The sequence below is a fragment of the Toxoplasma gondii genome, chromosome VIIb (genome assembly GCF_000006565.2).
Source record: "Toxoplasma gondii ME49 chromosome VIIb, whole genome shotgun sequence".
NCBI lineage: Eukaryota > Apicomplexa > Conoidasida > Eucoccidiorida > Sarcocystidae > Toxoplasma > Toxoplasma gondii.
Window position 1 is genome coordinate 3,503,074 of NC_031475.1, and position 21,967 is coordinate 3,525,040.

General features: G+C 52.4%; 2 protein-coding genes across 2 annotated transcripts; both read left to right on the forward strand.

Annotated features, from left to right (window-relative positions):
* Positions 1–1,902: 1,902 nt before the first annotated feature.
* Positions 1,903–15,480, forward strand: TGME49_258210 (DNA-directed RNA polymerase II RPB2; the record flags this gene model as incomplete). Its single annotated transcript, XM_002365004.1, has 14 exons — positions 1,903–2,300; positions 2,929–3,154; positions 4,355–4,522; positions 5,372–5,628; positions 5,982–6,417; positions 7,538–7,912; positions 9,132–9,320; positions 9,945–10,004; positions 10,633–10,808; positions 11,256–11,799; positions 12,227–12,353; positions 12,829–12,998; positions 13,854–13,991; positions 14,694–15,480. 14 exons carry the CDS (start codon positions 1,903–1,905, stop codon positions 15,207–15,209), a joined length of 3,780 nt encoding a protein of 1,259 aa, XP_002365045.1. The 3' UTR covers positions 15,210–15,480.
* A 3,021-nt stretch (positions 15,481–18,501) lies between these two features.
* Positions 18,502–21,965, forward strand: TGME49_258200 (hypothetical protein; the record flags this gene model as incomplete). Its single annotated transcript, XM_002365003.2, has 1 exon — positions 18,502–21,965. One exon carries the CDS (start codon positions 18,502–18,504, stop codon positions 21,706–21,708), a length of 3,207 nt encoding a protein of 1,068 aa, XP_002365044.2. The 3' UTR covers positions 21,709–21,965.
* Between the last annotated feature and the right edge of the window lie 2 nt (positions 21,966–21,967).

Consider the following 21,967-nt stretch of genomic DNA (forward strand, 5'->3'; position numbering starts at 1 on the left):
ATTGCCATTAAGTCCTCATTTAGACGATGCAAGCGGCACTTCTTTTTTCGGTGACCTGTGTGTTGGGGGTGGGCAGTGCCTGCTGATGGAAGAGTAATAGAAAAAGCAGAACTGGCGAATCTGCGTGACTGAATAATGCGTGATGTCTTGGTCGAGAGGGATTAGCTACGTCAAAGCACTTGCTGTCATCACCATTCTTGTCTGAAATGGCATCTGGAATGGAACAACTCCCGCATGCCAAAGTGCGGACACAGTGGTAGCCTGCTGGTTTGTGACGTCGTGTCTTACACTGGGAACCACGAGTGGAAGTTTTTGATTGCGTGAGAGTAATGCTACGCGCAAAGAGTTCAGAACCATCTCTCGTGTGCCATTCCTCTATCGGAAACGAACGCATTTCCAAACACAACAGAGATTCCAACATCCCTCGAGACCTGAGGGGACTCAGAAACCGACGGGCACCGAGGCATTGAGCTGGAACACAGGACAAGGTGGTCGTAACAACAGCGTAGGACCTGCCTAATCACAATGAGCCACCTGTGAGCCTCTCACGAAAGCGGTGGCACAGAATCATCGATCCTTTCTGACACTCGTCTTTCTCTTGGCAGGAAAGCCACTCACCAGACACCCTCCTTCGAAGCATTGACCTAGAAGGTCGACACCAGACTGACTTTCTCCGTGCATGCCTTTCCGGTTTTGTGCAGAGTCCACATGTGTAGAACTGGACAAGTTGTCGTGGCCGTACCCCGGTATCATCAGGTCGGCCCGCCTGTCCAGCGTGCGTGGCTCTGCATGCGATCATTCACTTTTTTCATCAGGCGCATGCGTTGATGAGGCCGCGTTGCCGATTTCCTCGATCAGCAGAGCTAGACCTTCCTCGACCACTTCACCAAACATCGTCTTTCTGTCTTTCTCCCCTTCCCCCTCATCGAACAGGCGTGCCGTCCCCCTTCGCTGCCAGTCGCCCGCGGTGGCGTCCTGTTCGTTTCGCTGGGGAATGCACTGTATGGCGACGTGCTGATCACGGACTCCCCGTTCCGATATCGTCTTCTTTTGTCTGCCAACTCTAGGCTGAGGGCTTTTGTTCGTGGATCGACCCTCACTTTTTTTGAGGCGTATATCCCTGCGCGTTTGCGTTTTCGGGCTCTCGAGTGGCTGTTTGCCGGGGGAGAACTCCCAAAAGGCGTCGCGTTGAAGGCAGGAATTAATTTTGGGGACGCTTGCTGCGGCTCTGTCGCAACTGGCTCCCCTCAGGAAGGTTCGTTCGCTGCATATCCTGTCTTCAAGTTCCTGGAAAGGCTCTGTAGTGTGGTCGCAAAGCAAGGTCAACAACCCGTTCGGCGCTTTGCTGGGTTCGCTTCTCCGTGTCTCTCGTCGCATCGCCTTCGAGGCGGCAGTGTCTGGTGTCGCCGACAAGAACTCGGCGTCTTCACGGGTTTGCTGTTGGGTTGTTTTTTCTTATGAAACACGCCTTTTCACAAGGAGTTAGGCAGAAATTCGTGGAAGGGAAACTGGTATGTGTAGCTTCCCTAGGCTTACAGACTGTGAAGCACACCATCAGACTCTCTGCACTTTTGGCGACTGTCTGCTCCGTCACCTTGTTTTTACGTGCTTTCTCTCGGCAGTGGCTTGTCACCGTTCCGCACCTTTTGCTCTCGACGAACCGCCTTTTTTCACCTTATTTGCGATATCTCTTGTCCGTGATCTGGCCGCTCAACGCACACTCGCAGCTCATGGTGAAGCCCTCGACCTTGGGTTTCCCCCGTCCTTGTTCACGTTGATCTGCTGCGGTGGCTGTGCAGACCCACCTGGCTGTTGTTCCGACTTCTAAGACAGCCGCCCTCGTCGCCGCGAGGCGGGCGTGACCGTTCTGTTTCGGAGCTGTTTCCGTGCCGGGCAGACAACATGGAAGACCCGTGGAAGGGAGGAAGCGGCGGCTACGGAGAGCCGTCCTACGGTGCAGAGGGTGTTGGCACACGGCAGGTGTCAGAAGAAACTGGCTCGGGTTTCCACGATCTGCCAGCTGGCAATGCGGGTTTTGGGAGTGCTTTTTCATCGCGAGACTCAGCGGGTGTATACGCACAAACCCGACAGACTGATGTGTTTTTCCCCGACGACGAAGAGGGAGGAGAGCACGGAGACGAAGGCGAGCAGGGCTCTGTGGACCAAGATGCCTGCTGGGCTGTCGTCAGCTCTTTTTTCCACTCACACGGTCTGGTCAATCAACAGCTGGAGAGTTTCAACGACTTTGTGTCTTACAAAATCCAGGAAATCATCGACGAACACCCCCCAATTGAAATCAGGTACCCATCCATGGCTGTGTGCCACTTTAATTGGGAAAAGCTTCGTCAGCCGGTGTCGAGTCACCCAAGCGACGGGTGTACAAGCAGCCGGGAGGTCAGGGGCTGCCGGCGCCTGTCCTCACGCACCTCGACCGGATCTGCGGCATCTCTTTAGTCTTAACAGACGACCCATCTCGCGCGCCTTCGAACTCGTTGAAACAAGAAGTCTACAATATAATATGCTGTCTCAGTGTGCTTCGGTCACCGAGCTGCAGCGGCACCTTCGTCGTTTCTACAGGACACGACCGCACTAAGAGAGTCCCCGTGTCTGTGTATCAACCGTGAGTTGTGTTTCTTTCTGACGTGCACACAGCCACTTCGCCTCAGTTCCCATGTGGCAGTCTTTACTGGGCTGTGCGAACAAGAAAAAGGCCGTCGTGGTGCTGCGCATTCGTAGGGAACTTGGTCCTGTGTATCTTGTAACTGGATTTGTGTTCAGCGTCATAGTCTTCTCCGGGGTGTACGTCCGGAGTGTGCAGTGCTTATACAGCCGCCAAACCTCCAAAGGTTTCCTGGGAGGTGTCTGGGCACCTCCCGACCCGTTTGCCTCCTCGTCACTTTGCCTTCTCTGTTTTCTTCTGTACTTTAGACCGACTCCGCAGTACCGCCCGGAAGAGGAAGTCGAGAGCAACGTGATCTACAGGCTGAAGATGGACCAGCTTTCTCTGAACCGGCCGAGCGTCGAAGAGAAGGAAGGAATCTCGAAGCACTTGTGGCCGTACGAAGCCCGAACTCGAAATCTGACCTACTCTAGTCCTCTCTATGTTGACGTGGAGCAAACGACGTACACTGTCGACCCCGAGACAGGGGCTGAGGTGAGCTTTTTCAGACAGTTAGAGAACTCCAGGAAGCAGGAAACTGCCGCGGGTGCGAGTCTTCGCACATGCGTTCTTTTTCGTTTGAGCACGTGGACTCGTAGCTAGGGGACGTGGAGAGACAAGTGACAGTGCAGGAAAGACGTGCGTCTTACGATCTCTATCTGCACTCCATTTTTTCACTGCTGGCGACCTGGGGAGGAGACCACAGCCTTTCTCGGAGTTTCCTCCGCTGCGAAGTTTTCCAGGGATCTTCGTGACCAATGGGGATAAGGTAACGCACAGTTCGGGTGCCGCTTGTTCGTTCGTCGCGAGAGCAGCTGTGTGGCTCTTGGGATCTCGGGGGTTTAGGGTCTCCCCACTCGCCGAGCTCGTCTCCAGGTGGCGCAGAATTACAGGGGGGGGGGGGGGGAAACAAGGTGGGGGTCGATGTCGGTTCACTTCTGTGGTGTCAAAAGAGCGCATGTTCTGTCCATCGTTGGAAGGAGGGTCTTAGAGCCATCTTAGGATTCTTCTCGCCCCATCTACTTCCCTTTCCACCTTCGCTCTTCTTTTTTTTGATTCCTCAGTGCGACCTTGAAGTTTTCTGCTTACAGCTTGTCCCGATTTGGGGGGTGTCTCGATGCCTGGGCGTGGCGTCTGCGTTGGGTTCAGGAGAGAAGCCGAGCTCCAGTACCGATCCGTCTGTTTCTTATGGCTTTCTAAAGCACTCCTCCAGCATTCGAGTATCTATCTTCGCTGGAAAACGCTATGCCAAGAAGGGCTCCAGAAAAAAACTGATTTCCTTTGTTCTATTCATTCATGGCATTCATCTGGTTCGCTTCCGACAATGGTTCTCATCTCAGTGTGGTGCTTCATCGGACCGTCCGTCCACCCCAGCGGCGGTCCTCGTATGGCTCCGACGTCGAAAACCGAGTCTCCTTGTCAGAGGCCATTTCCTTGTCGATCAAGACACTGCAGAAGGTTGAGGAGTCCCATTTACAATGTGCAACAGGGAGTTTTTGCTGGCACTTGATCGGCGCGGCGTGAGTGGTGACTCGAGTTCTCACTTTATAAAGGGGAGCGCGGTCCTCACCGGAACGCTGTGGTCGGACAGAGTGTTTTTGTTCCGATTCGTTTGAGTGGACTCGAATGCTCGAGAAACGTTTGGAGCCTGTGGAAGACACAAGTTGACAGCTGGGGAATGTCTGCTTTCTTCAGCGTCTGGTGGACCAGGTGACCTACAGTCGCGTGCTCTTGGGCCGCATTCCGATGATGCTCAAATCAGCTTATTGCTGGACAAAGGATTTGCCGGAGCACGATCTGGCGGACGTCGGCGAGTGTGCGTACGACCAGGGTGGCTACTTCATCATCAACGGAGGCGAAAAGGTACCACGCCTTTGAGTTTTCTTCTTTGTGCAAGCACGAGTTTCTTTCGCACACATTCACAGATTTCAGAGCGAAAGTTTCAAATGCTATGGAAACCTGTTTCAAAACTGTCCCGCGTGACGTGTGTCCGACGGCCGTCGCTCCCGGGGGCTGTGCCGTAAGTGATCTCTGGGCTTCTTAGCGACGTCCGCTTTCACGCGCGTTCTCTTCTGCAGAGGAGAAGACGATGGATGCAGCGACGAGCGGGAGGTTTCATAGAATGACGTCTTCCCTCATCTTCCAAGGAGGGTGGTCGTCTGGGGTTGTCAGGGATTCGGCCTTGTCGCTTTTTCCGAAGTGCATCGGAAAGATGCCGGCTTCGGGTGGCGAGAGCGACTCGCGTAAACCGCGCAGGCGAAAGAAACGTCGCCTAGGGGTGCAGAGAACGTTTGTAGACATGCATGCAGGCGCATCTGTACGAAGGGTTTTTGAAACCGTGAACACACATGAAAACGTGAATCTGGAACACACACTCCACGATCGACAACGGTCGTTTCCACTGTTTCGCGACCTCTGCTTGCAGTCGGCACGTGCGGCTGACCTTCCGGCTCTGTGTTTCTATTAAACCGTCGTGAGACTCCCGCAAAAGTACCATCTCTCTCTGGCGAGGGGGAGGGAGAGCGTGGACTTCCGGCAGAAGCAGTGCGGGGATCGAGCCTGGCGTGACAGGTGTAAAGTCGTCGGGAGTTCTTCTCGTCTCCATCTGCTGGGCGCTCTGTCCTCTGCAGACGAGTTGCAGACTGCCTCGGAAGGACTTGCGTCCGCATCTCACCTGGCATGCCTTCTTTTGTCTCTGTTATCCGCGACTAGGTTTTGGTGGCGCAGGAGCGCATGGCGTCGAACTTTGTCTACGTTTTCCAAAAGAAGCAGCCTTCCAAGTTCGGCTGGGTAGCTGAAGTCAGGAGTCAGAAAGAGGGCATGCAAGCTACGAGTGGCTTCGCGGTAAAGAAGCGCAGTCGCACTGGCGGTGAAGGTCGGAAAGGCGGACGCCCTGGAGGACAAATCGTCGCTGCTCTTCCGTACATCCGAACAGAAATCCCGATTGTCATTCTTTTTCGAGCTCTTGGGTGAGACTACCCACCGCGTGCTCTGCAGAAGGACGAGATAGAGACGCGAGTCCTTTTTTCCGTGTGGAAAGCGTCTGTCGCGACGCAGCTGCGCTCTGCAGACACGTAGACACAAGTGATTCGGTGCAGTTGTCGACGACTCTCACAGACTTCATCCTTCATATATATATATATATATATGTATAAGTGCATATATTTTTATGTGTCTATGTATTTCTTTATTTTTTCGGGTGTGACTCCGCACCCTGGTTGCGTATTTGTGTGTCTTTTCTTCAGATTTCATCTGGCTCGGTGTCGATCCATGCGAGTCACGCCTCCACGCCATTATCTGTTTGTGTGCGTGTTTCGCGTAGGTGCATTTCGGATCGCGACATTCTTTTGCGTGTGGCGTACGATCTGAAGGATCCGCAGTTGATTGCGCTGATGAAGCCTTCGCTCGAAGAGGGCTTCGACTACAGTTCGCAGGACGTCTGTTTGGACTTTATCGGAAAGCGAGGCCCGACGGTTGGCGCGCAGCGCGAAAAGCGAATTCAGTATGCGCGCGAGTTGCTGAGGAAAGAGGTGCTGCCTCACGTGGGCACCGAGGTCGGCTGCGAGAACAAGAAGGCCTTCTATATCGGCTACATGGTGCACCGGCTGCTTCTCGCCGACCTGGGGCGAATCAACCAAGACGACCGAGACCACTTTGGAAAGAAGAGACTGGACATGGCAGGTCCCCTCATCGCGGCCAGCTTCGGGACACTCTACCGCAAAATGATCAAAGACGTTCGACGCATTCTACAAAGACAGGTGAGGAGGAGAGCGTTTTTAACGAAAACGCGAGACTCTTCGTTATGGAACTGCTGTGCCTCAAAAGGAGAGAGTGCAGCGACTTGCTCATACTTAGCAAGAAGGAATCCATGATCCAGAGCTGCAGACAGGCCAAAGCGAGTGAACAGAGACGTAGACATCACACGACGGGAACACGCACCAACGGCATCGCCACAACTTGGCGCACAGACTCTGTGTCGGAAGAAGGAAATAACTGACAGTTCACCAGTGCAAACCAGGAACGGAAAAGACCGCGTTAGTTCGTGAACCACGACCTCCGATCTCCCAATGGAGACAGGCCCACAGACGGTATTCCATGTCTTCCGCGTACAAAGGCGGCGCCAGGGAGATAAAGATCATGACGAGAAGTAGGGGTCACACGAAGAAGACTTGTGAGCAGCAGAGAGGGAGCTCAAGCGCGGGAAAACGCGACATGGGAACGAAGAACGCAACAAGGCTTCTCTTGTGGGTGTACATACACGGACTGCAAAGCTGCTACTTTTGAATGCAACATGTTTCGTGGGTGGGTCGTTCCTAGCCTATCCTTCGACACACAGGAAAAAAAGAATGCCACACGTCGACCCGAGAAGAATCCGAGCGTTTGGGCTCGGAGTCTCACAAAGGAGTTGAGAGGGCGTCTTTTGTAGTACCTGTGTGGAGGTGATTCCACTAAGACATTCAGCTTATTCCACGTCGGCTCTGGTTTTGGCCTAATCGAAGGATCTGATCGTTATCGCGCGTGTCAACGTATCAACAGAGAAGGAAAACCTCCAATCGAACAAACGGAAGCACGGGTGCACCTCGACCTAGGAAGGAGACTACGAAGAAGTGAATGTCATGGTATTTGAACACAGTGTGCGTTTATGCGGCTCTCTCGTGAGTCCTCTGATCTCTCGCCTTTGCGCCCTCAACCACGATGAAGTCTTCAAGATTTCTGTCGTCCCTGTGCTCGCGTTTCAGCCCCCGTGGCTCTCTTTTTTCTGTCTCTTCGGCTTTTTACTGTTCTTTCCCGCCGTCTCTCTCCCCGTTTTCCCCATGTCTCTGTTTCGTGTCGTTCCCTGCTTTCGCCTTTCTTTTCTCCCTCCCGAACGCTTCTCAGGTGGACCATGGCAAATCGTTCGACGTGGCAGGCGCCATTCGGAGCGCGTCGCAGATCACCCAGGGACTTCAGTATCAAATTGCGACGGGCAACTGGGGAAAGGACAAGGAAGGAAAGATTGTGCGGACCGGAGTGGCGCAAGTGCTGAATCGTTTGACCTTTGCTTCTGCGCTTTCGCATTTGAGGCGTCTGAACACTCCGCTCGGACGAGAAGGCAAAATGGCGAAACCGAGACAACTTCACAACACGCACTGGGGGATGATTTGCCCCGCCGAGACTCCAGAGGGTCAGGCTGTCGGACTCGTGAAGAATCTCGCTCTCATGTCCGACATCAGTGTCGGCAGTGCGACCAACACCGTCCACGAGTTTCTTGTGGTAAGCGAGGTTTCGTTCGGATTTTAAACAGCTTTCAAGAGCTGCAGTGACACTGAATGTAACCCGCATTCATATAGGACGCGTCTAAATGTACAAGCTTAGCGGCGTTCTGCGGGGGACGTTGGAGTCACTTTTTTGTTTTATAGTCGGCGCTTCGAACGCGTTCCCAGGAGCCGACGCCCTCTTGGTTCGATGGACCTACCACTTGCAGGAAGAAAAGTCAGGACCAGTCTGCAGAGACCAGCCTTCCCATTCGAGAGCCCAGTATGCCGATGCTCGTTTTTTTCCGGGCTGTCTGTTGGCTAGGTGACCTAATCACGTTTCGTAAATACCGTCTGTGAAAGCTCCTTTGACTTCCGTGAACACAGAAGACGGATACGTCGAGTTTGGTGGCGCGTTGGTGATGAGGGGGAGACGCATGTGCATGCGCCATCGACGGCGTTCAGGTGCAGGGACGTTGAGGTTTGCAGACACGCTGAACTGAAACACGAAGCTTCGCTGTAATGCGACGGCGGATACAAAAATCTCGTCCTCAAGCAGCCAGGGGCCACACATGGCAGTGGAGCGCGAGGAGTTTTAAAGAAACTTTTTTACACTGGAAGAGGAGGAATCCTGTTAAACTTTAATCTTTCTATCAGAGTGGGGTCGCAACAGTAATAGGTGTGGTGAGCTTGGACCTGGACGATCGTAGGAACCATTGCGTTCCTGCGCGGGATTGACAGCTCGTAGGGAAAGGAACAACTCGGTTGTCCATATCTCATAACTGCCGTGTATCGGTATCCAGGTACTATACTATCAGGCGTCATACAGACCGTGCGTGGCCTCCTAACTGGCGGCGCCTCCACTGTCCTGGGTGCTCTAATGTCTCATGTTATTCGATTTGAGTTGTCCGGTTTTGGCTTCCGGAGGAGACGCAAGTTTCAGCGCAAGAGAGAGTCACACAACACTGCATGCGCTCCCGCATTGTTTCTTCCAGGACTTTAGAGTCGCGAATGCCGTGTTGTCCCGTAGTTTTTCGTCCTGTCGACTTTACGTTAACTTTCTGTTTGAGGTGGAGTAGCGCGACCACGGTTAGAGGAGTTCAGTGAAGGTCTTTGCATCCACCTGGAGTGCCTGCCGCGGGGATGTTTCGACGTATTGCACACTCGTTCGTTCCACGTTTCTTTGTTCCTTTGTTACACGTTTCTATCCTCTTTGCTTTGTGTTTTTTGTTTCCTAGGAGTGGGGTCTCGACCCTTTGGAAGAAATGACTCCGGACGTGATCAAGGAACGCGTGAAGGTTTTCGTCAATGGAAGTTGGGTCGGCTGCTTTGATGAAGCGGATGTTCTGTGCCAGACTCTCCGTCAACTTCGACGTCGCTGCGATATCTCCAGCGAGACGTCCATTGTTCGTGACCTAGTCAACAGGGTGAGAGGTTCGCTGGGTGTGCAGTCGTTTCCACATGCTGTCTCAGACTCGTTTGACGTGTCTTCTACTTACATTCAAATGCTGTTGTCACCGTTGCACGTGTAGAAACCACGCTCAAAGTTGCTATTTGCTGTCGCTGCAGATCTCGCTGTTCGTCTTTTTACCAGCCGCTCTGTCTCGGTTACTCCACGTCGATCTTGTTCCAGGCGTGACATGCAGCTTACTGTGGGGTCGCTTTTACTCCCAGCGAGAAAAATGACAGCGCACATCTTGTAGGGTGACCACTGCCCTCTTTACCAGTTTCGCGACTTTTGTGGCTTTTCTTTGTCACCATTTCAGTATATCCTTGGTTACAGCAAGTCATAGAGTTTTAACTGGACAGTTCACCGTCGATCGGTTTAGACAGAAGGTCCCCGGGCGCGAGAAGGTGCTGCGAGTAGCCTGTCCTCTTTTCCTGGGGGTCTCGGGGTTTTCTTTCGTTTTTCCTGTGTTTTCTTTGTGGTGTGCTGTTCCTGTCGCGTTGTCTCGCCTTTGTGCGGCGAGAAGAAGTCTCCAGAGGACCACTGACGTCGGATGAACAGCTAGGTTTTTAAAGCACGTTCGACGGTCTGTTTTTCTCCTCAGGAGGTCAAGATCTTCACAGATGCAGGGAGAGCAATGCGCCCACTATTTGTCGTCGATGAGGTGAGTTGTGCTTATCACTCTGTGGTTCTGAAGAGCCTGCGATGACACACCCAAACACCCACACACAGACACAGACACGCCTATCAGTGTTTATACATGTTTGCGCGCGTATGCATGTATATATGCGTGCAGTAGATTTACTTCTGTAAGTGTTCTCGGAGTCTTCAATCCACTGTGTACCGCGTTTCCCTGGGCTAAGGGTCGGGACATGAAACTCTCACGCATGCGAAAACATGTCCGCTCGCGTCCGCATGCCCAAGAACGCACCGTGACGGACTCACTGACCCCCCTCCCTCGCCACCGTCTTCACAAAGGATTGCCTAAGACTGCGAAAGAGTCAAGCCGCGGGTGGTGTCTGAGTGGCATTGCACGCGCGGCGACTTCAGACGTGATTTGATGTCAGCAGCTGGTGCGCCGCGTCTGGGGGTGGGAGCGCGCCCGTTTGAATGGTGTCTGGTTCGCAAGGTGTTTCTGGAGTTCTCGCCGCGTCCTGGACGCAGATATGAGGCGCGAAGAACTGCTCAAAGTTTGCCGTGGTTGGCCCGCGGGACGCTTCAGTGGGAGGAAAACGCCTTTCTTGTGGTTCGGCAGCGCGAAGGACAGCTCTTCTGGTGTGACTTTTCCTCAGGGAACTCGAGACCTTGTCATGAAGCGGTGCCACTTGGAGGAGCTGCAACGTCGCGGAAAGGACGAAAAGTCGTGGGGATACTTGATGGAGAAAGGCATCATTGAGTTCGTTGACTGTGAAGAAGAAGAGACGTGCATGATTGCGATGTTCGTCGAGGATATTCGCAGCGAGAAAAGGTACCCTTTCTTTAAAGCCCACTCAGAACTGAGCACCGCCACCCACAGTCCTCGCGAAACAGTAGGCATCAAGAACACCGAGACCGTTGCTGGACTGCGCACTGTAGTGTTACATCATAAGTCGCTGCTGTCTCTGACCACCCTATACCCGGTCCAGACCTGTGCAACTCCAGTCGAGTAGCGACGTTGTACTGCCTGGGATATCGAGGAGATCTCCAGTTGTGAGATGCAACGAACAACCACGTCCTTTGTGATGTCCGGCATTCCACACCTAGGATGCTGCATCCGACTTCATTTGTGAGGTCGTTCAACAGTTCCCTCTGAAGAGTTCTCTGCTGCGATTCGCCTCGTTTGGGCCTGCGGCGTCCCTGGATGATGACCTGCCGAGGTCTCGAGCCTGACTTTGCCCTTTGTTTCCGCGGGCGCGTTTTTCTCTTTTTTTTACAGACAAGCCTTTCCGTACACTCACTGCGAGATTCACCCCTCGCTGATTCTGGGAGTTTGCGCGAGCATCATTCCGTTCCCAGATCACAACCAGTCTCCGCGTAACGTTTATCAGTCGGCTATGGGGAAGCAGGCGATGGGAGTGTACACCTCTTCGTTCAACCATCGGATGGACACGCTGGCGCACTTGCTGTACTATCCCCAGAAGCCGCTGGTCTGCACGCGAGCGATGGAGTTCCTCCGTTTCCGCGAGCTCCCTGCAGGCATCAACGCCATCGTTGCGATTCTCTGCTACTCGGGGTACAACCAAGAAGACAGTCTTATCATGTCTCAATCGAGCATCGACCGCGGCCTGTTCAGATCCGTCTTCTACCGGACCTACTGCAGCGAAGAGAGACAGCAGGGCAGTCTGATGGTGGAGAGTTTCGAGCCTCCGAGCATCGAACACGTCCAGGGCATGAAGCGAGGAGATTACTCGAAACTCGATGCAGACGGCCTCGTCGAACCCGGCAGTCGCGTCCTCGGTGACGACGTCATCATTGGAAAGGTGAGTAAGCCGGAGACGAGAGACCGCAGCAGAAGTGCCGGACTCGCGGAAGGCGAGACTGAAGAATGAGATAGTGTTTGAGTCAGAGGGATGCCGGGAAGGTCTGTGAAAGAGCAGTGAACTCTCCCTCTCGAAGGGTAGCGGGGATGTGGAGGGCGAAAGAGATCTTGGAGCAACTCCAAAACGCGTAAGGAAAGTCGGCAATGGACACCGAACAAGAGAAAGGGAAAAAACGTGGAGTCACAGTCTGGTGAGTGCGGTAGGTCGTTGGCTGTTTTGCCGGATTTTCCTCCCTTGTTTCTCCTTTGCCCCTTTCACTTCAAAGAAGGAGGAAGGGGTAGCAAGAAGATGCAAACGCCGCCGCTAAGAGGCTGGTAGAATCCACTCTGTCATCCTTTTTCGACTATCGCCTTCTGTTTCACGACAGACATCTCCGCTTTTTGACGACGACACCGGCATGCCTGGCGGCGCGGGAGCCGGACCTGGCGGGGTGCCCTCTCCTTTCGCGAAACGGAAGCGCGACTGTTCTTTGTGTCTTCGATCTTCCGAAACAGGTGGGACAACGGCTTCTTGTCAATGAGGCTGGCACTGATCAAGAAGGAAAGGAATCATCCGCTACAGTGCTTGAGACGCAAGACAGAGACGAACGTGTTACGTCTCGTATAACAGATTGTCTTCAAACTGTTTCCTTTGTGCCGATGTATCGTTGCCATGTCCTTGAGTTAAATACAAGCAAGCCGCATGTTTCTGATGTGTTGCCCAGCTGCCAGGGTGGTGCGTTGCCTCGAAGAAGGTTGAAAGCGGCTTCGTTTGAACGCGCAGATGTTTGACGTGGAGAGGGAGGATGAAAAGGGATCCTTGTGCAAAAGATCTCTTCCAGGATAGATTTTCAATGTTTCCTGAATGGTTTCTCTGGACAAAATTAGATGTCGGCGGCCGTGTTCGCCTTCCTCGTTGAAAACCCCACGTCTGTAGTCGCTGGATTGGTAAATATTTGAGATTTGTTTTCTGACTTGCCGACGCATGCAGGTGTCGTGGACCAAGTGATGCTGTCGGTAAATAATCGGGGTAGCAGATTTACCAAGGTCAAAGTACGAAGTGTCCGAATTCCTCAGACAGGAGACAAATTTGCTTCCCGACACGGACAGAAGGGAACGATCGGCATTACGTATCGGACAGAAGACATGCCGTTTAACGAGGTGAGACAGAAGATTAACCTGCATCACGTTCAAATCATGTTTTAGTTACAGTGGCTACGTTTCGATCTGTAGCCCCGGACGGCATGTGCTGAAAGGAGAATAATCTGTGCAGGCCGAAAACACAGGGAAAAGCGGTTCTGGTCTTTCCGGACGCATGCATCCGCAAAAACATGTGACAAAAGCTGTTGTGGCCTGGTGGCACAGGTCAGAGGAGTTTCGGAAGCCTTCCGAAGTGAAAATCGCTTTTCTTATGTGACCTAGACACAGCTTCTTTCCTCTGGCCAAGATCACTGACAACATTCTTTTGTCACAGCTGAACAGCGACAGTACTGAGAGGTCTTGTATGCGCTGTTCGTCTTTCATCTAGCGTTTGTCGGAACAGTTCTGTAGACGAGGGGGGAGGGGGAGTGATCGGGACTTTGGTGAAGGTACAGGTTGTCGCGAGAGGGAAGGTTGTTCCCGGGCATCCGTGACTTATTCTTGTAACGAAGTAAGCTGCTTTTGACGGATTCATTCAATTGTCCTTTTGCATCCACGAGCGTACGGAAGTCGATGCAAGAAATCAGAGACGAACGTCGCGGGAAAGAAAATGTTTCGAGCTCGCGGGTGAATGGTCACATGCACACCCCGTCGACAAGGACGCCAACCAGTACCCTTAGGTCGGCGTGTGTGACGACAGACGCGAGTAACGGGAGAATGCATGCGGCAGTTCGTTGTAGTGTTCTCGAGGGGTGTCGCTCCTGTGATCGCGACCCCACGTCTCCGTTCTCTTCGTTGCTTTTTGCCAAGGCCCTGCCTGCAAATGAGGCATTCTCGGTCCACGCTCTGTTTTTTGTTTCGCTTGGGGCTTTCCAGGAGGGCATCACGCCAGACCTTATCATGAACCCCCACGCCGTTCCTTCTCGAATGACAATCGGGCACTTGGTCGAGTGTCTGCTGGGGAAGACAGCGGCGATTTTCGGTGGTGAAGGTGACGCCACCCCCTTCAACGGGGTAAGAAAACTTCGACACCTCGAGGCTGCGGATTGGTCAATGGATGCCTTGCTGTTCGTGGCATCAGTCGTGTCCGTAGTTCCATGAATTCTTGGTACATGTGGCTTCATGGGATCTCGTGCAGGCGGTGGAAATGAATCTTGTTTCTGTGCTAGATATCGGCGATCCAGAACTGTACAACGCAAATCGAGTAACTGAGACATTTCGCTGTTGTTGCGCGAAGACAGCTTTGCTGGTTTACAGTGCCATCTCGTGAGGGTGCCCAACTGCGAAGTCGTCTCTTGTCGACTGGATGTCGTTCTTGACTGTAAAACTGAGTTTTGTAGGGAACGGTAGGAGTCCAAAGGGGAACCAGAGTACACAGTTGTTCGTGCTGTGCGGAAGCGGTAAAACAGCAGTTGTGGCCGTTGTTCGAATCTATCATTAGCCGCAAAAAGAGACAACCGTTGGCGGACAGTATCGTCAGTGCTGAATGCCACATGAGTCAAAGATGCGGTCTGTCGACCAAGTGCCACCTCACAATGGTTCGGAAGGTGTACTTTTTATTTCTGCGAGACCGACAGGCGTCATGTCGAGGTATCTCGAATTTTCATCGCTCAGTTTTTGTAAAACTTGTTGCGAATGGGGGTTTCTTTAGGGGCTTCCGTAGCTCCCTCAGGTTTTTGTAACATCTTATGTTTTTGCATTTCGTTGTTTTTTCAGTACGCGGTGCTGGACATTTCGAATCGGCTTCACTCCTTGGGCTACGAACGCTTCGGAAACGAACGGTTGTACCATGGGCATACGGGGCGTCACCTGCCGTCGCTTATTTTCTTCGGGCCAACATACTATCAGCGTCTGAAGCATATGGTCGACGATAAGATCCACGCAAGAGCTCGAGGGCCTGTGACGATGCTCACTCGCCAGCCTATGGAAGGAAAAAGCCGAGAGGGTGGTCTACGGTTCGGAGAAATGGAACGCGACTGCATGATCAGTCACGGTGCCGCCCACATGCTGAAAGAAAGGCTCTTCGAACAAAGTGACGCCTACAGGGTCCATGTTTGTGATATTTGTGGCTTGGTCTGTACGGCGGACCTGTCCAGAGGCAACTTCGAATGCAAGCTGTGTGACAACAAGTCGAGAATATCTCAGATATGCATCCCGTATGCGTGCAAACTTCTTCTCCAGGAGCTCATGGCAATGTGCATCTATCCAAGACTGGTTCTGCAAGTCGCCTAAAACCGCGGCGGAAACCGGCGCAGACTGACTGCGAGAAGGCGTTTTGGTGGAGAAAATAACGTTGAAAAGGGCTTGGGTATCGCATGTGTGGTGCAACGGGAAATGCGTCGTCTTGCAAGTGAAAGTGGCATCGTAGGTTTACGTGACCTTATCATCCACAGTCTGCAAAAAGTTCATTCTGCCGGAACTTCCGAGCGTCGTCGCCTCAAACTACGTGCCTTGGCATGCTCCTGCCGAGAAACATGTTTTTCTTGAAGGCCTTAGGCTCTCGAATTATGTGAGCTAGTTTTCCAGACTCTAATCAGAACTGCCGAAGGAAACTAACAGTGCAGTCAACCTGTCATATCACTTCGCACGTTTTGATTACGGTCGTTCGAAAGCAGGCATACCGGTTTCTGTTCTCCGTCAGGTGACGGAAAAGGAACTGAACGGCAGACGCAAGCTTAACCAACACAGGGAGAAATTCCGTACCTTTGATTGCCACGTGATCTGCTAGACACAAAGACAAATCCCTACGCAACGCAGACAACGAAAGAGGTAGCGTTCAGCATGGATCCGGCCCTATGAGGCAGCTCGCCCCCTGTTCACATTTGATGAGGGCTTGCTTCACTCAATCGTTGTGTATTGTGTCATAACGAGGTCAAACTCTGCTCTGCAAGGGAGCAGCAGAGCGTTCGCGTATGCGGAGGCTGGTAAGAGATAGGGGTATCTCCGGATGTGACGGACTGCACAAATTTCGACATCCCAGTGTCATAACGGCGGCCCCAACTGGCATGTTTTGCAGCTTTTCCCTTTCGGCAGCATGAATCAATGAAGAAATAACATGGGGCTGCCACCCATCCTGAAAGACAGAGAATTAAGCCACGTTACAGTGGTGCTAGTCTTATGCGTTTATTATGGGTGGCACACTGGACGGTGTATGTTGTTGATTCTCTTGAAACAGAGGTTTCTCGTTTGCGTAAGCATTCGAATAGAGCTGGTCACCGTGCGATATATCTGTACGCGGATGGGGGGATGGCAGGCAACCGCGCTATGTTGAATAGACAACATGAAATGTTATCCGAGGGAGTTCGTCACCTGCATCTGGAATACCCGTTCAGTTCGCGAATGTGCGTACCGCGGCAGCATGTTCCGCCGTGCTGTGCGCAGCCTCTAAAGGCGGCAGCAGCACATGCAAGGGCGTCTTCAAGATACCAAAAACTTAACAAGCGCATATCAAATAGCGTGGCAGCCATGTGGTGCACCTGTGGTTGTGTGTCCTCTAATCGGCTGCCTCAGCATACTGGACGACAAAAATTGTTCGCCGGCACAGTGACGGCCCTACAGTCGTGAGAGGAGTGAATCACTAACTGGAACAGGGGGCGCGTTCTCGGCGGCGACTACGGCTAGAGATCCAGCAGGTAATGAACGAGATGGCTTTCTCCTTATTTGCCACCTGGCAGTGCAAACTGTACCTCAGCGCCAAGGATCCAAATCTATCGCATGTCGAACACTTCGGGTCGCGCATATGCTGTGTGTCTCTAGAGCGATCACTCTTAGTCGGCAGGCTACTCTTTGTTCCTTTCGCGCATGCGGAATAACAGTTGCTCGTTGCATGTTAAATCAAACCGTCATGTTGATGTGATGTCATGAATTGAGAAGCATCCGTCCTATCCGTGACACACCAACTCTCGACACTACAATAGCTGCAGACCCTAGGAAGCACAGAAGCTCAATGAGGGTAACGTTTTGCTGTGCCCTTGAAAATGGAATGCGCTAGCTACCATAAAAAACGGTTTAGCTCTGAGTTTGATCAATGAGTGAAAAGCAATCGCTAGCATCGTCAGCATCCACTAATTGCTACCACTCCTTTCGTGCCCGTATGTCTCATCGGCGTGAAGCCCTACACTGCGCAATGTAACGCTTTTGATACCGCAACTTAAGCAACTCAGCGAGCCGTTCTCCCTCCGTCGAGATAGCCCTCGTCTACAGAATTTCAGGTACCTATTCGCCAGATCCCGCGAGATGCCGTTTCTCTGACAGCCCTTCTCATTTACTCTTCCGCCTTGCCGGTATAACTCCCGCTGCCCTATGTTGATTCTCTCTGTGTCACTAAGTCAAAGGAAAGCACCTTCGCAGACCGCCGTGACCACAACAACGTGCAAATTTAAGGCAGATGAAAACCCGCAACGCTAAAGAGTTGCCATCGCCGCAGTGCCCGTGTGATAAGGTTACAGGATGCGCTGCACCGACTGGCTCGTCCTGTCGAGCCTTTGAGGCTAAACCACCATACAATTTGTATACGTCTTTCAGCGGACCTTAAGTGATTATGCAGTAGTATACTTGCACCTGTGCCTTGAGAAAATAATCTGCAACAGTCCTGGTCAATGAATACAACCTGATATCCAGAATTGGTAGAAACTACCAGCACCTCTAACACGCGACCAGTGACGCCCACTGCCACGAAGGCCGTTGACAGGATGTCTCACTTTTCCCCAGGCCGGGTTTGCAGTTAAGGAGAAGTCTACGGATTTAGGGTTTGCCGTTCCAGAAGTGTTGACATGGTTAGCACCCGAGTTATGTTGCGAACGCTGGTAACAAACCAGAGCCTTGCAGAAAGCAGGCGGTAACACAAAGCTTGTCGTCTTAATTGTGGCGAAAATCATTACGTGCAGCGAGCGCACGGAGTCAACTACTATTGAGCAGAAGTATGCTTGTACCATGGGGGGGCTTCACAGTGATGAGAGAACAGGAACCACGCAGGAATCCTCGTAGACGTTTTAGAAAGCCCAGTTTTATACGGCGACGTCGGCGTGAGACACAAATTTACGCTGATCGTAGCGGGGTCCCCAAATATATGAATTGAACCTCATCCTTGTTGTGCTATTCACAATGTAGCCTTACTTTGTCTTCAGACATCGAACTCTCTACCACATCGAACTCTCTACCGCGGCGGACGTTCCCTACTCCATTTGTCCAATTCCCTTTAGGTGCTCTTGCCTCCAGACAAGAATTATCGTGTCACTAGACTTCTATCGAAGTGCCTCGGACTTTTTGGCAGTCCTGCCCGAAAAGGAAAACTTCTAAAGCGCGCCATGTCGAAACTCAGGTCGCTGCAATGCTGTCTTGCCGTCGTTCTTGATGCTCGAAAGGGACTAGCCTGGTAGCAGCAGCATGGGACGTTGGCTAGTACGGAGAGCTTTTATCCCATTCTCTTCGTTCTTTCGTTTGTTTGGCAAAATTGCCACAGTTTGCTTGAATCTTTGAGTTTCTTGAGTGTCTAAAAGATTTTGTCGAACAGTTAGTGAGCACCATGGCTACTGTTTGTCCTCGACGAAGCTGCTGCTACCTGCAAGCCTTCGGTCGTCGTCGGACATGTTTTCTTGCGATTCTCCTGTTGTTTACTAAAGTACTGAAGGATGTCGCCAGTGCAAAGCCAGAAAATGTGCACTTCGAAGAGGAACAGATCTTTTCGGATCCGGACAACCAGAGGGCAACACTTCGTCGTGTTACTTCCACGGAGCATGGTAGTCTTAGACAGTCCGCGGAAGCACTCGATCGAGTGCCCGGAGTGCCCACCTCAGTGTCAGACAGGCGTGTTCTAGACGCTATTCGCGGTAGTTTCGTTAATGACAGTCTTTCCATCGACGAACGCAGTCACTCTGCAGAGACATCATCGTCAGAGCAATCTCTACGGGGGCTTCAAGCGACTCGAGGGTACGCGAATTTGCCTTGGTCTTCTTATATACCCCAAGCCGTAACTAATTTTGGATGGCGACAGTTCGTGCCAGTTGTAGGAAGCGCTACCGTTGCAAGCCCAGCACCCCCGTTTCCCACCTGGGAGCAATTCTTGCTGTCAATGTTAGGTCGAGAAAGTGTACCAGACCAACGAGCTGCAAGCCAGAGTGTTGGTTCCAACTTGCAACGGTTAATGCTAAGAGACGCCGGAACGACGTCCTCACAGAACACAGCCAAATTGGATGAGACTCCTAGTTTCAACTGGCAGCAATATGTTCCCCTTGAAGTACTATCGGTACCCAACCAGGACAAACCTCAGTATCAGTCAGCCGAAGAAGCGAAACCAACTCGGGAGACAAAGGCCGAAAAAAAGGAAAGCCACGAACAACCTGTTGGAACCCGAAGGCTTCAGCTGAGTCTCCCTCTGATCGCCCCAATCCCATTATACGGATCGTATCCCTGGGCTCTAGGCACTCGACAACAAACGTTCCAGCAGATGGACAACCAAACATGGCAGTCACAGCAACAACTCTTTACAAATCCACTGCAACAGCCTCTGCTACCTTTTCAAATGCCACAGGCACCTCTCATTACTATGCCTCAAGAGGCTCAGCGGCAGTTTAACACGATGCAGGAGCGCTTGAAGCAGATGCAGAAGCAAGTGACGACGGAGCTGCAGGAACAGCTTGAACCACAACTCCAACGTGAGCATGTGTGGCAAACTCCCGGCGGTGGTGTTGCTTATGGACGCTTCGGTACAGCATCAGCCTCTAGTGTCTGGAACTCTTCCCAGTCTGGACAGGATGCACCAGTGGTACAGCAGCAGCCTCAGCAGCTTTCACAAGTTGGAAATCAACAACAGCACCAGTCGGAAAGCCCAAACGAAGGCAACATTTCAGCGTCACAACTTCAGTATCCGCCAGGAGGTCCCCCCGACGATCTCCTTTCTTCTTTGATGCATGACCTGGACAATGAGAAGGAAGACACGAAGGGTGGAGCCCATGATTCAAAAGAGGGGCTCCCTGAACTTTTGCAGCCCCAGCTATTAGTGGAAGACAAGTACGGAGAAGCGCTTGGCTCAATCCAGCAGACGGATGCCTCCCCAAAGGAAACAGCGGGTCGACAGGGTCTCGGACAAAGACTAAGACGGCTTGGTCCGAACCTCGCCGGGGTCACCGGAAGGGAAGACTCACGCGTTGAGGATCGGGACGGGGAAACTAATAGCGACGTAGAAAGGGACCTCCAGGCCGGACCCTCTTGGCAACAATTCATCCCTTCCTGGACACAATTCGTTCCTCCGCAAATTTTTGGGCGGCACAGTGCAGGACCAGTACACGAAGCTCAGCAGCAGCGCTCTGATGGTATGAATTTGCACACACGGCGAGAAACGGCGTACGAAGAACTGGTGCTGCGGCAACAGCAGTTGGAACAACAACTGGAAGAAATTCAAGCGAGTCGATACGAACCTGACTGGCGGCAACCACTGAACAGCCGACAGAGGCAGTCTGAAGTAGGGATTCAGGTAGACCGGTCTACAGCCCCCAAAACGGCAGATATGGGCCCCTCGCGGGACACAGCTAAGCTACAGGCGTTGCACAAAGCACAAACTGCTGAACTGAAGGCGAGACAAGAAGCGCGAATGGATGAACTCGCCAAGAAGTGGAAACAAGAAACGGATGAGCTGGAACAGCGTCACCGTGAACAGGTACAACGGCTGCAAGAGTGGCAACAAGAACGCGCTCGCGCGCAAGCGGAGCAGCTAAGCGAAAGACAGGACGAAGAGTGGAAAACTCTGAAAACGAAGCAATCCACAGATCTGAAGGCTACTCTTAGGCGGCAAGATGCCTTTGCCACCCGTGTTCAGCGGGACCAGACTCTCCAGCTTCAGCAGCTCCTAGCTCTACAACAAAAACAGCTGGATCAGGCAGAACGACTGCACCAACTGCAGGCGAGCCTGAGACAACAAGAACGAGACGTAGCGCAACAATTGAAAATAGCACAGCAGGGGAACTACGAGAAGATTCCGCCGCTACACACTGACACTGCGGAAATGCGGTCAAAAGAAGAACCAGAGACAGAAAAGAGAGAAGACTCGGGCACGTCGTCAGACGAAGAGCTTCCCGTTCCTCAATCAAGGCCGAAAGAGGAACTGATGTCGGGTGAAGAACAAGACCAAGCAGAGCAAGCAAATGGAGAAACGGGAAACAAGGCAACGCTGAAGGTAGAGGGAGAATCGAGTGGCACCGACGAGGAGGCGACCCCGCAGGAGGGACCGTCAGAATCAGCAGAACCTCAACGGGAAAGCAAAAATGGGATGAATACGCAACTAGCAGCAGCAGAGCCATACGACAACGGGGAGGCTGACGGCCAGCAGCAGGATGCTTCTTTCCAGTTGTTGGAAAACAGTGAAGAGGGCACAGGACAGAGTGAGTCAGGGGATACGGCTAACTCCGCCAAAGAAGGTCCGTCTGACGGAACAGAACCAGTAAGTGACAAGGAGTTTTACGCGGCGTCTGGCGACGCCGATCACCAGGAAGACTATGAGCTACAAAAGCTACTGTCCTCTAGCGAGGAAACAGGGACACGCCGTGCTGACGACGAAGGTGTCCCACCGCACGAAGAAGCGGAGAAACCGGATGAAGATTCCTCTGTGCAAAATTATGCACTAGGTGTGGAAGAAAAGGATGAGGGCGCGCTTCAGAGCGTCACGAAGCCTCAAGAAAGCCTTACTGAAGACGACAACAACTTACAATTTGATCAGGAAGCGACAGAACCATCATAACAGCTGCCGGGCATGTCAACTAACAACACAGCAGATGTCTGATTCTAGCGGATCCGAGCCGAAACAAACGCAAACCGCTTTCTGGAGTGCAATTGTTTTTGTCTTAATGCCGTCTGTCGTGGCGAAAAATGTATCCTTGCACAGTTTTGTCGCTGCAAAGAGAACGTGGAAAAAGCATGGTTCCGCGGTCTGCAATAGTGGTTTTCTCCATGATGCTCACCAGACTTTGCTACTAAACGAGTTATAATTCTTCGACGCA